Below are 12,307 nucleotides of genomic sequence, written 5' to 3'. Positions count from 1 at the left end.
AAAATCTCGATAGTTAGCATATGTGCTTATCGAGCGCTTTTAAACATTAAATTGTTCCAAAGTCCGGCACTATACCAACTGCGCAAATGGAGTTGAGACACACATTTGCAGGTGTAGTTGTTCGTATATAACTATGTGTATCGATGATTTGTTCAAAACCCTTTACACTTTATTGATTTTTTACGATAGATATAGTGCTTTTTATTCGAATAATTAATGCCTAGTAGAAACAAAAAATAAAAAATAGGTTGAATACATACTACATTCACCGCAAAGGTAAAGGAAAAGTAATAATAAACATCTCAAAAAAAGTAACTAACCCCCCCTTAAACAATGACTATTATTCAAAAACAGGTGATTGTGTTACAAGTCTGTAAAATGCGTTGGAAGCAGAATTTATTTCTGCACATTTTGACACCTCATTTGTAGCAATTGACTAAATATTGACGTCACAGCGTACATTTAAATCAATGTAGCCAAGATTTTAAAGTTGCAGTAAATTCTATTGATTTTGTAAAAATGTGTATGTTAATGCAACTTTCAAATCTGGACCTCACTACATTAAATTGACCGGTGTTTTATTGTTTTCTGGGCTATTGTATCAAACATGTCAAATGAGGTGTCAAAATGCGCAGAAATAACTATTGCTTCTAACGCATTTTACAGATTTGCAATACAATTGCCCCTTTTTGAATAATGGCCATTATTTAAGGGGGTTAAATTACTGTTTTTGAGATGTTTATATCATATAATTTTTAACGCTATCACATATACTTGGTTCAGTTAAATAACAACAAGTCGAAACAGAAACAGAATTTACACAAAGAACAAAGAAGTAAAAGCTAAATATCTATTATATATAGTTTAATAACGTAAGACATGTTAGGAAATGTATTGTTCTTAAATTGGGTACCTCAATACGTTAAAATACCAAGGCCAGATATTTTAAGTGGCCATAGTTTTAATCACGTGTAAAATACGCCCTTTCAAAGTGGTTGAAGTCTTTCCTTTGAAAGACTGTACTTTATATATTTGCACATCTATCATCTTTCAGCTATCTTATTTGTAAGACAATAGGCATCATAAACAAACTTACACACGTTTTCTCAATAGAAATAGGACACCATGCCTGTACTATTACGCACATTAACCTTTATCAATTCAATATGTCATATTATGCTAAAGCGTCGATAAATAAACAGCTTGCAAAAACACCCCAAAACAGCTAGTAACAAAACCAAAACCAACAACTAAACTTTAGGCACTAACCTTACAAGCATTGCCTTCGTAATTTTTAAGTAATTCTTCAACCTGATTACATAAATATCCGGGACAGTTATGTAACCAACTGACATGTGATGTGTAACCTATTGGCTATGGTGTAAAAGCATAATACACAAACACAGGAAAGTGCTCCGGGGTAGCAAATTTTCTATAACTTAAAGCAGATAACTCAACAGTCCACCCCTTTACACGTAAGTATTTCCCATTAGGCAAACTAGCTTTCAATCAGCCCGTTGTGAATGCATCCAGCTGCTATACGTATGTCCAGTAAACAATGGCTAGGTCAGGCAATGGGAGCAAAGGAGCCGCCCCTACACGAACTCCAGGGCAAAGGAGGTGAATTGAATACCTCAGCTCAAAAATGCGATGGGTGTCAATTAGTATAAGGGTTGCAAGTGAGAACTACAACTGTTGGGATATGTTAAGCATTGACTGGTACCAACATTTATTAAAATATAGCGCTTTGATAATAAAAAACAACATTGATTAAAATACGCCCTTTCAAAGTGAATTGGTTGAATTGGTTTATTTGTAAACATGTTGATCGGTTCTGACACAACATATATAGATGCTGTATTAACGCTAGAATAGGGAAACACTGGACATTGTAAAAATCATGTTGTACCATGCGTGACAAAGCCTTTTGTTGGTATAAAAAAAAGTTTAACCCATTTTATGAATCCAATACATGAATGATAAAGGAACAAATGCATACAAGGGCAAGTAAGTAAGTAAGTAAGTAAGTAAGTAAGTAAGCAAGTAAGCAAGTAAGTAAGTAAGTAAGTAGTACCCTTACCAAACACAAACGTAAGGTAACACATGTTAGGAAATGTATTGTTCTTAAATTGGGTACCTCAATACGTTAAAATACCAAGGCCAGTGATTTTAAGTGGCCAAAATTAAACAATAAGTATTCTTTTTAATCTAAAAACATAACAAAAAATGTTTTATTGTTTGAAATGGAAAGAAAAAGCTTGTCATGTATGCAGTGGTCTTGGTAAGAAAGGCTATTGTTGAATAATTGAATCTCTCAACAGAGCCCTAATTTCTTTCTGGCAGTTTTAGACAATGTTTGCATAGATTTTCTTGAGGATAGATGCATTAATATACAGCTTCTCTAGACAGCTAATTAGGACATAAGTTTTACGTGACGTCAATCTCTCAGGACAATGCTACTAAACAGTGTGTCTTTGCTTGTTTAAAACATACTTTGGACGCTCTTTTTGCCTTTAACAAGCGATTTACTCATATTTGATGATCACAGACAATGGTGCCTGAAATTGTAAACATGGCTCACTAACAGTGAAATCATGACAATTCATCAGAAATTAAACATGAGTGTTACTTTTAAGCTCTTATTTAAACATTCAAGCAACCAACCGGTTACAAGATTGTTGAAGATTGGTACTGAACAGGTTTCCTTTTTTTGCAGATACAGATATGTTGCCTTAAATGAGACACATACGGTAGTGATTGCGCAAATCGTTGCGTTAATGTGCACTACTTCGACGCATCATCTGGGAGTGAGATTTCCTAACAGTTCTAAACCTGTGTTGAAGAAAAAGTCTTGGTTATAAATCAACCCAGTTTTATTTTCTAATTGCGGCCATTGGAAACTAATCAAACTACAACCCACTAAATCCTAAAGATTAAGAAAGTACAAGCACCGGAGCAAAAGACACAGAATGAGGGCTTATTTTAAGTGTCCGTAACATTTCAGTATGTTATTATTAGCTCATTGATATCATGTGACTAATTCAATTGCAGATGAGTACATGTCTGAATGTCCATTAAATACCCAATATGTAAGGACTCGTAACGTGTTGATATTATCAAGTCTATTTATAAGATGATAAATGCCAAGTTTCTTACGGAAATCGCTTTGTCTTCTTCCAGGAAAACAAACGGTATAATTTTGTGAGAGTAAAATCCGTATATTTATAGCATATGAGTGACTAAGATCGAACAATTTTCGGTATGAATGTCGGAGTGTTAAATATGTGGTAATGTAAGTAAGTAAGTAAGTAAGTAAGTAAGTAAGTAAGTAAGTAAGTAAGTAAGTAATAATAATAATAATAATAATAATAATAATAATAATAATAATAATAATAATAATAATAATAACACTAATAATACTATTACTACTACTACAACTACAACTACTACTACTACTACTACTACTACGCTACTACTACTACTACTACTACTACTACTACTACTACTACTACTACTACTACTACTACTACTACTACTACTACTACTACTACTAATAATAATAATAATAGTAATTTTGTTGAAAGAAAATGAACATAATTTCGCTTAACTTTATTAACATTATTGTGGACAATCGACATTCTTTTTGTACTTCTAGAATATCTTCATGTACCTTTTAGTGTCCCTTAATTTAAGTAACTTGACTTATTCAGTAATTGAGGTAAATTATCTTTTACACAATTTTACCCGTGTTGAAAAACAAATGTTGAGATTTAATAACTGGTTCGTACGATTCACCTTGAAGAATATATTAGCAAAAGCATTTGACAAACAAGATGGGTAAAGAATATTCTGAACTATAATGCTCAGACCGTTTATATAATCGTCAGAGGATACTAGCACCAAAAACTATGGCGGGTGAAGTTAATAGTAGCCGTTATACTAACCTGGCCTTGTTTTTTAGCTCTTGTCCATTCTACATCCATTTTACATTCAATATAAACACGTGCCTGAGATCTGACGTAGTAGCCTCAAGGTATATGTTCATAATGTTGTAAAATAAAATCATTTCAAACTTGGTCAAATATGTTTTAAACCAGGAAGTGCAGTTGTGCAATGATATATACAATGTATATTATACATTCAACAGCGATAAAAGACAGGATATTTTGAGAAAGGATTGTGTCTTCAAAGATTATATTTACTTTCTATATACCATAATAGAATTACTATGTAGAGTGGGCAAAATGAAGGTGCACATTGAAGATTGCACAATACCGTATTACCTAAACAACCCCTATCCTTTTGTATCAACTTACATTAAGAACGAAAACAAGTAGTTTCCTTATTATAGCTAGCAAGTCTATTACTTGTTGTATCTACTCTGTGCCCTATAGGTGCTGGAGGCTATCAAATCTTTAATGGCAGTTTACAACAATATCCCGGAGATGCTGGAGTATGTACTAAGCATGAACATTATTTTAGTGATGCTACTCGTGCATATCCTGAACCTTTTTCTTCAACATTTACGTAGATATCCATGCTTTAAACCAATCACATATGCGTGTTGTTTTTAAGTACTTACTATCTGATTTAAAAATAAGTCAATATATTGCCTCAAGTAATGCAGACAATGTATACAGTCCATCTGACATTCCACAAGTAAAGTGTAATGGTCCTAATGAAATAATTAATAGTACATAGAGGTTTAAGAGTATACGAGGTATTGTTGGTCGAAGCAGCCAAAAAAAATCGATTTTCCATTATCTGAATCAATATATTATTGAAAAATAACACTTTGGTGTTTTGCAAAAGTTCATTCTACAAATCATATACTTTGAAAACTTGCTTAATTTATTGTTGTTAATGGGTTATACGTTTTACAAAAGTGTTGTTGTTTCAGCCCTCTTTACAACATAACTCAAGAACCACAGGACCTACAAAAGTATATCTGTGATATTTGAATTCTTCTACACGCTCGCTATGAATTGAGCAATGCAATTTTTGGTAAAGCTCACTATCATTCGCAAGATGCTGTGAACTCCTTTTTTTCTGATGCTCATCGTATACCCTTAATTTGACAAATTGTTTCTTGTTTAATTACACTTGCGGTTTTCCTTCGGCCTTCTGTTAAATACTAGTATATTTATGTAGAAAATTATATCCATCATAGAATTGTGATAAACGTTTTTTAACCTGTTAAGAAATATGTTTGTTGAGCAAATGTTGGTGAATTTCATTAAATGATAACATAACATTGCTGAATATTGAAACATGAAACCAGATAATGATATTGTAGTACAGTACTTTGTTTTGAATAATCCCTTGCAAACTGTTACAAACCCGGCCAATATACACTACTAGATTTTCAAGCTTGAAACTCGAGGACTCTTAATATGGGCACTTCTCAGAAATGAAAATTCATGACTTTAAAACTGTCATTCTTGAGGACAATGTTCCAAACATCGGTAAAGAAGAAATTAATAATCAGTTACAGCATTACAGCCATTACCGACAGGTAGGTAAGACAAATGATGAATCATTAACCTTCAACATTAGGGCTGTAAAACAGACAAGTTCCGCATTATATAGGATATATACAGGGTTTAAAAGAAATACTCCCTCCTAAAATCTAAAATTACAAAACATTTCTTTGCATAACTTTACATACATTTAGTTGATTTGGAAAATTTACAAACCTGTTGCCAACAGAGATTGGAGGTTGGAAGTCAGCATCCAGCCAATTACCTGCATGCAGCCACTCTCTTGTGGCCACACCATGAGTGTTACACCTTTATCCAAGAAAGCCATCATTTTAAATCAAAATGCAAGATGCTTCAACTGACCCAATACAGGTAAATATTCACCCTTTTGGTCAAATGTATGCATAGAGAACTAATTTCTCCTCCCTAGTGATTTTATCATTTTGAAACAACTGCTGATTAAAAACTTCAAAGAAAATATCATTTTACGTCAAAATTAAGTTCAACAATTCGTTGGTTTGCACTGAATGATGTTTGCATGGGTACCTGAAGGATCAGAGACAGAAAGGTGATGGAAAAAACAAGAATTAAATCAACCTTAACATTAATATCGAGAACGTTTTGTGCATAATGATGTAAAGTGTTTTAGCAAATGAACCAACTCTGGAAGGGTTGAAAAACGATTCCTCTATTTGCAGCTTTTTGTATAATTTATGTACATGTATTTGAATAAAATGGTAGAAAAACAAATTGTGAGTATTATAACTCATTTCGCAACTACAAATATTAAACGGTTTCAAACAATTTGGTTGGGGATACGTGTACTTTGATATGTTTTGTTTAATCTATGAGTTCTTTGTAAGTTGCCGCTATGCATATTAGATATTTTTCCTTTGGATACATAAATATTCAGCCAGAGTGAGTTAGTTATTATAGACACCATTGAAAAACATGAACTCATGTTTAAAGACCATGATTTTAGCCACATGTTCACCTCCTTTAGTTTTATTTCTTCTCTTTACGGTTTAAAGTCTTATTTTACGGCCTCTCTTTGAAAACCTTAAAAATAACGCAATGCACCAAATGTATCCTTAATATCGTTTTTGAAAATCAATGCAAACTTTTGTTGCTGCGTGGCGCAAAGCTCAATGGGATATCTTAGATACGCGACAGTTTCGCGGAAGGTATTACAGTGAGACTTTGATGTCTCCTCTGGTATGAATCGGTAAAGTTGTATTTACACTTAGTCGCTAAGTGACGCGAGTGCAATAACTCTACCATCTTACGGGTCAAAAATCAATGGCGCATCGCTCAGAGTGTAACCACCTGTCGTTGTGTAGACAGGATCACAATGATTATTACCCATCCTTATTTGGTGTTTTTGAAGTACTTGGCTCTTCCCAACTTTAACTGTAAAGTATAAAGTTTAAAGTATGGATATTTGAAGTCGATCCAATGAGAGGCTTGTTTTTCATAAGCACCAAAAACGCATGGGTGACAATCATTTTGATAGAACCTGGTTAAAGTTTAATGCAAAGTGATTTAGTGTCTGTCGTCGAATGCTACGACAAAAGTGCAATCCCTGCACGTTCTAGACATAGTTAATTATCACGATAATAAAATATTGAAACATGAATTTACGCCGTCCTCATTTATTTTATAAAGATGACAGTTTGATGACATACTGCGTAGTCTTTTAGTTTATTTTTAGCTAATGTTTCAAGGCATTATGATCATAAACTATGTATTTAACAATTTTAAGGTGATTGATTGTTTTAAGGTTAGCAACTATTTTAAACTGTTGCGATTTGGTAGTACACAGTATCTTGCGAATGGTAGTGAGCTTTGGCAAAAATTACATTGATCATTTCATAGCGAGTGTATAGAAGGATTCAAATATCACAGATATACTTTTGTAGGTCCTGTGGTTCTTGAGTTATGTTGTAAAGAGGGCTGAAACAACAACACTTTTGTAAAACATACATAACTCATTAACAACAATAAATCAAGCAAGTTTTAAAAGTATATAGTTTGTAGAATGGACTTGTGCAAAACATCAAAGTGTTATTTGTCAATGATATATTGATTTAGACAATGAAAGTATATTTTTTGGCTGCTTCGACCAACAGTAACTCGTCTACCCTTAATAAGCTTAGATATAAGAAAAATATTACCTTGAGGATTTTTAAATGCCATAACTGTCATAAAAGGTAAGACGCTTAATGAATGACCCAAATTTGAATTCATCTTAAATTACGTTTAGAGCCCCTTAAAAATAACGTTTTTGATTGTTGAGAAGTGTTACCAAGCGTACTCAATTAATCATATTATTCAAACAATGATGACTTACTGTACATAATAGATCTCTCTGCTTTTTGTGGAGTATAAGCAGAGGGCTACACAAAACATGTAAAAAGAGGGGACCAGTCTTTGCAGGACTAATCTCGATAGGAACATAATTATTGCAGGAGTGTTTAGAATTTAGTATTTTGTTTTCTTACCAAACACACAATTTACAAGTTCAATGTTATGCACACTTGTTCAACGTCTGCAAATTAAATAGTGAGTAAAAGTTTATGATTTATGTATTGGGGTACTATACGTTGGTATTGTGTTCATAATTTGCAAACATTTTTGTATTCATTCCACGTCAACAATTTGGATTTGAGTTAACGGGACATTTTTGACAGAGTGGGCGCCCCCTGGTTAGATAAATCGTATACCCGCAATATTACGCCATCGCTAATAAATTGAGGTATGAGGGACTAACAGCTGTATTATGCAAATGATATGTTTACACCATTAATTAATTATAATTAATAACTGTATATAACGTTTGTCGGAAATGTTGCAAGTGGTGGATTAATTATTTGCAATAAAATATTTGAGAACAAATAAAAAACAACAAAGGCCATACGTACATATTGGTGTGCAGGGCTTTAAGACGTATCAAAATATCTATGCCAAATTTTGATAAAATGTAATCTATTCCTTCAGAAAGAGTCAGAAAGCATACTAAATTAAATCAAATGAACGCTCACCATGCTATATAGCAAAGCTCCTAGTTTATAACAAATATCCGTCACTATAACATACAATTGATATATGTATTGAAACTTTGTAATGTAAATCTGAATGTAAATCTGTAATATAGACAAACATATAATTATTTCGTTCTGAACTATAAAAATAACTGTGATTTTTAAACTCAGATCAACGAGTTTGAACTGCGCTAGCTGAATAACTAAACAATAATTTCTTGATATAACTTTGCTATTAATATACTTGGTATAGGTATTTCGCTAAAGAAATTTAAGAAGAATAACTCTGACGATATAAATTTTTTTTGCTCATACTGGTATTTGAAGTTTGCGATACATTCCTTTATCGTATTAAATCGCATGTTCGAGGATCAATAATCAACTTAGGCTTCAAATTAGCATGACCAATATGCTTCATTTCGGTGTAAGTATTAAAATTGACAAGTCGACGGATGATAAGTCGATTTAGTCGTGAGATGAATCGCTTTAGTCATACATATCTAGATCATGCATGAATTATTAAATGTTAAAAAGATCAACTTACCAAGTATGTGTGAGAGAACTAAAGTTGCTGTTAAAAGCAGTGAAATAAACTTCGTCATATTAGACATTACGAAAAAAGGAGAAAAACAGTCTTTGGTAGCGGCACTTAGCAGCAAAAACCCCCTGGCTGGTACAAAAATATCTCCCTGGAGAACTATTTACAGAGTTTCCAATCCGTGTTAAGCGTTCTTCGTTTTCTCCTTGTTTTAGGTGTCCGAATTTTCAATCAGAGAAGAAAATCATTGGATGGTGGTGATAAAGCAGCCAAAAGAAATTATTGAAATCTCGTGTCGCTATGTGAGCATTGATTGTACGTCGCTTCTTCCTATCGTAGTGCATGCGTTGAAATATCCAAGCAGTAGGTATGGCAACAACGACTGTCGCATATACCCAGTGCGGGCGCTTTTATATAGTAACATAGAAATACCACTTACAGAATTTTGGCTTTGAATGTGGTATTGGAGTCCATCTAGATATAGTGGTAAGTCAGTGATGCAAATATTCTCACAGAACATCGAAATGAACAGGATGGTGTGACGTCATAGAGGTTGTCAAAAACAAATCGGTATTCATATTGAAATACAGAAGCGTTGTAAGCTTTAAGGCCATATAAAAATCCAGTACCATAGGGTTTGATGCTTTGCCTTCTATATCAAGCACTGCATATGCTGTAAGAAGAATTGAATTACCTGTAGCACCATTATGATTTTTGAGTGATTTGGAAAAGCAATTGTTATAGTGTTGGATTCCTGGCATTTACGTACCGTTTGTTACTTAAAAATGAACACATTAAAAACTGTTATTTAAAAAAAAGGATATTTAAAAAATGTGGTATCATAATAATGAATTTATGTTGATAATTAGTACCATTATCATATTAAAAACAGTGTATTCATTTCCTCATTTTTATTGTATTTGTTCTTTGTTTCTTCCCTGAGATCGATGGGTCTCAATTGATCGTGTTTTTTTTTTCTTCTTTTGTTTAATACAGATGATTGAAAAAATTTGATTACACTTTACTTATACTATAAAGTTATTTTCATTACCACTACCACCACCACTATTATCTTCGCCACATCCTGTTCCACCACCTTCTCCTAATATCACCATCGTCACCACCACCACCACCACCATTACAACCACCACTACCACCACCACAAGAACAACAACAATAATAGCAACCATGAAAAAAAATCCCACTTCTAGTATTACAGCGCTACCACATTTTGTGGTATACTATATCTTGCAACGGTTGCTGCAAGGGAATCCCGGAAACGGAAATCTTCTTCAGTTTACATAGCATCGTTTCTATAACTACCACTTTAGCTACTACCAGTTCCTCAGCATTATTTACATTTCAGCTGGGTCATATCCTATATGTGACGTCTGTTAATATGTTTTCTTTTTCACTCATCATCATCATGATATTAATTAATATCGATTCGTAGATGCTATTTATTTAAACAAATGTTGGTATTCCACCATTTTACGGGTAGTTATGGGATATATTATGGTAGTCAGTGGGTAACAAGCGGGTGATATAAACATTGGATGAAAATAATAAACGACATCGCTTCCATGATTTAAATCAAATTAAATAAAGGAAGCTTTTAAATTTTTCTTAGCTTCTCATTACATTGTCCTTTATGATGTCCAACAGGAGCTTCACTGACTACATTGCCGTCTTCAGACAGTTTTGTTTGTTCTGACCATTATTCTTCCAGTAATCATTATGGTACAACGTCACATACAGTATTTTAAATGACGTTCAGGAAGTAAGTTTTTTTGTGTTATCCAGAAAGATGTATGAACTAAACAACTAAAAAAAAAAGTTCTGTATATGGAATCTAATGCAATTTAATATTGGTGCTCACACAATAACCACCTAACCTTTTGTGACCTTAATGGTAATTATCTTGACCATGTTGACGGAAACTACATGCACCATAACACATGTCCAAGCATTAATTTTAGAATGACCTTATATTATCGCATAATGCAAATATTACTTTTTAGTAAGTATCTTTATTGAAATATTAGTATGACGTAATACACGTAACCAATGATTTACGGTTACGAACTGGATCATATCCGAACACCAGTTAAAACTGGTACCCTTACCCGTACCACTATGTAAAACCATGATTAGTTTTCGTACGCGCATGCGGATTTGCCTGTTTATTGTCTGTCAGACTGAAGTACCGTATACTCCGTGCTGCGAAAGTTTACTACATTTTGATTACGTCACTACATAAAAAATGCGTGCATGTACGGAAGTAACTAAGGGCCATACGGGTTGCTTTGTAACGCAAGAAGTCAGTTTCTTGTGATCACAAATCCCGACTTCTTGTGTTCATGACTTAGCCAATTTGAAATAAAGAGAAAGTAAAGATATCAAAATAAAGAAATAGTTAAAACAACTCAGGATCTCAAGAACTCATGAAATCTGTTCAATTTTTACGGCGTTGGTATTTTAATTGTAAGCCCATCCACGTTAGTTATCTCGAGATCCTATTTTCTAGACTTAAAGTCAGGAACTCGTGAACTCAAGCCACGCTTGAGTTCCTGACTTCCTGACTTCAAGTCAGGACCACAGGATCACGAGTTCCTGACTTCATGACTTAAAAGTCAGGAACTCGTGAACACAAGCCGCGCTTGAGATCCTGACTTCACGACTTTAAAGTCAGGAACTCGTGAACACAAGCCGCGCTTGAGTTCACGACTTCCTGACTTTGAACTCAGGAACACAAGAACGCAAGCGCCGCTTGAGTTCACGACTTCCTGACTTTGAACTCAGGAAGTCACGAACACAAGAACTCAAGCACGGCTTGTGTTCGCGACTTCCTGACTTTGTCGCGTGACCTATACCACCTGCTAGTCCAGGCTAGTCCAGTCAAAGTCAGGAAGTCGTGAACACAAGCGGCGCTTGAGTTCTTGCGTTTCTGAGTTCAAAGTCAGGAAGTCGTGAACTCAAGCGGCGCTTGAGTTCTTGTGTTCCTGAGTTCAAAGTCAGGAAGTCGTGAACTCAAGCGCGGCGTGTGTTCACGAGTTCCTGACTTTAAAGTCGTGAAGTCAGGATCTAAAGCGCGGCTTGTGTTCACGAGTTCCTGACTTTAAAGTCGTGAAGTCAGGATCTCAAGCGCGGCTTGTTCACGAGTTCCTGACTTTAAAGTCGTGAAGTCAGGATCTCAAGCGCGGCTTTTGTTCACGAGTTCCTGACTTTAAAGTCATGAAGTCAGGAAC

General features: G+C 34.2%; 1 protein-coding gene across 2 annotated transcripts in view; it reads right to left on the bottom strand.

Annotated features, from left to right (window-relative positions):
- Nucleotides 1-9,520, bottom strand: part of LOC140142001 (uncharacterized) — a 192,309-nt gene extending 182,789 nt beyond the window's left edge. The window contains exon 1 of one of the 2 annotated variants that reach the window (XM_072163900.1): nucleotides 9,066-9,520. In XM_072163900.1, the coding sequence (XP_072020001.1) occupies nucleotides 9,066-9,132 (67 nt within the window). In that variant the 5' untranslated portion in view covers nucleotides 9,133-9,520. The remainder of the gene's footprint in view (nucleotides 1-9,065) is intronic. The other variant, XM_072163899.1, reaches the window with a different exon arrangement.
- Nucleotides 9,521-12,307: the final 2,787 nt, after the last annotated feature.

Source organism: Amphiura filiformis, chromosome 20 (genome assembly GCF_039555335.1).
Source record: "Amphiura filiformis chromosome 20, Afil_fr2py, whole genome shotgun sequence".
Classification (NCBI taxonomy): Eukaryota; Metazoa; Echinodermata; class Ophiuroidea; order Amphilepidida; family Amphiuridae; genus Amphiura; species Amphiura filiformis.
This window is presented reverse-complemented; position numbering and strand designations above follow the sequence as displayed.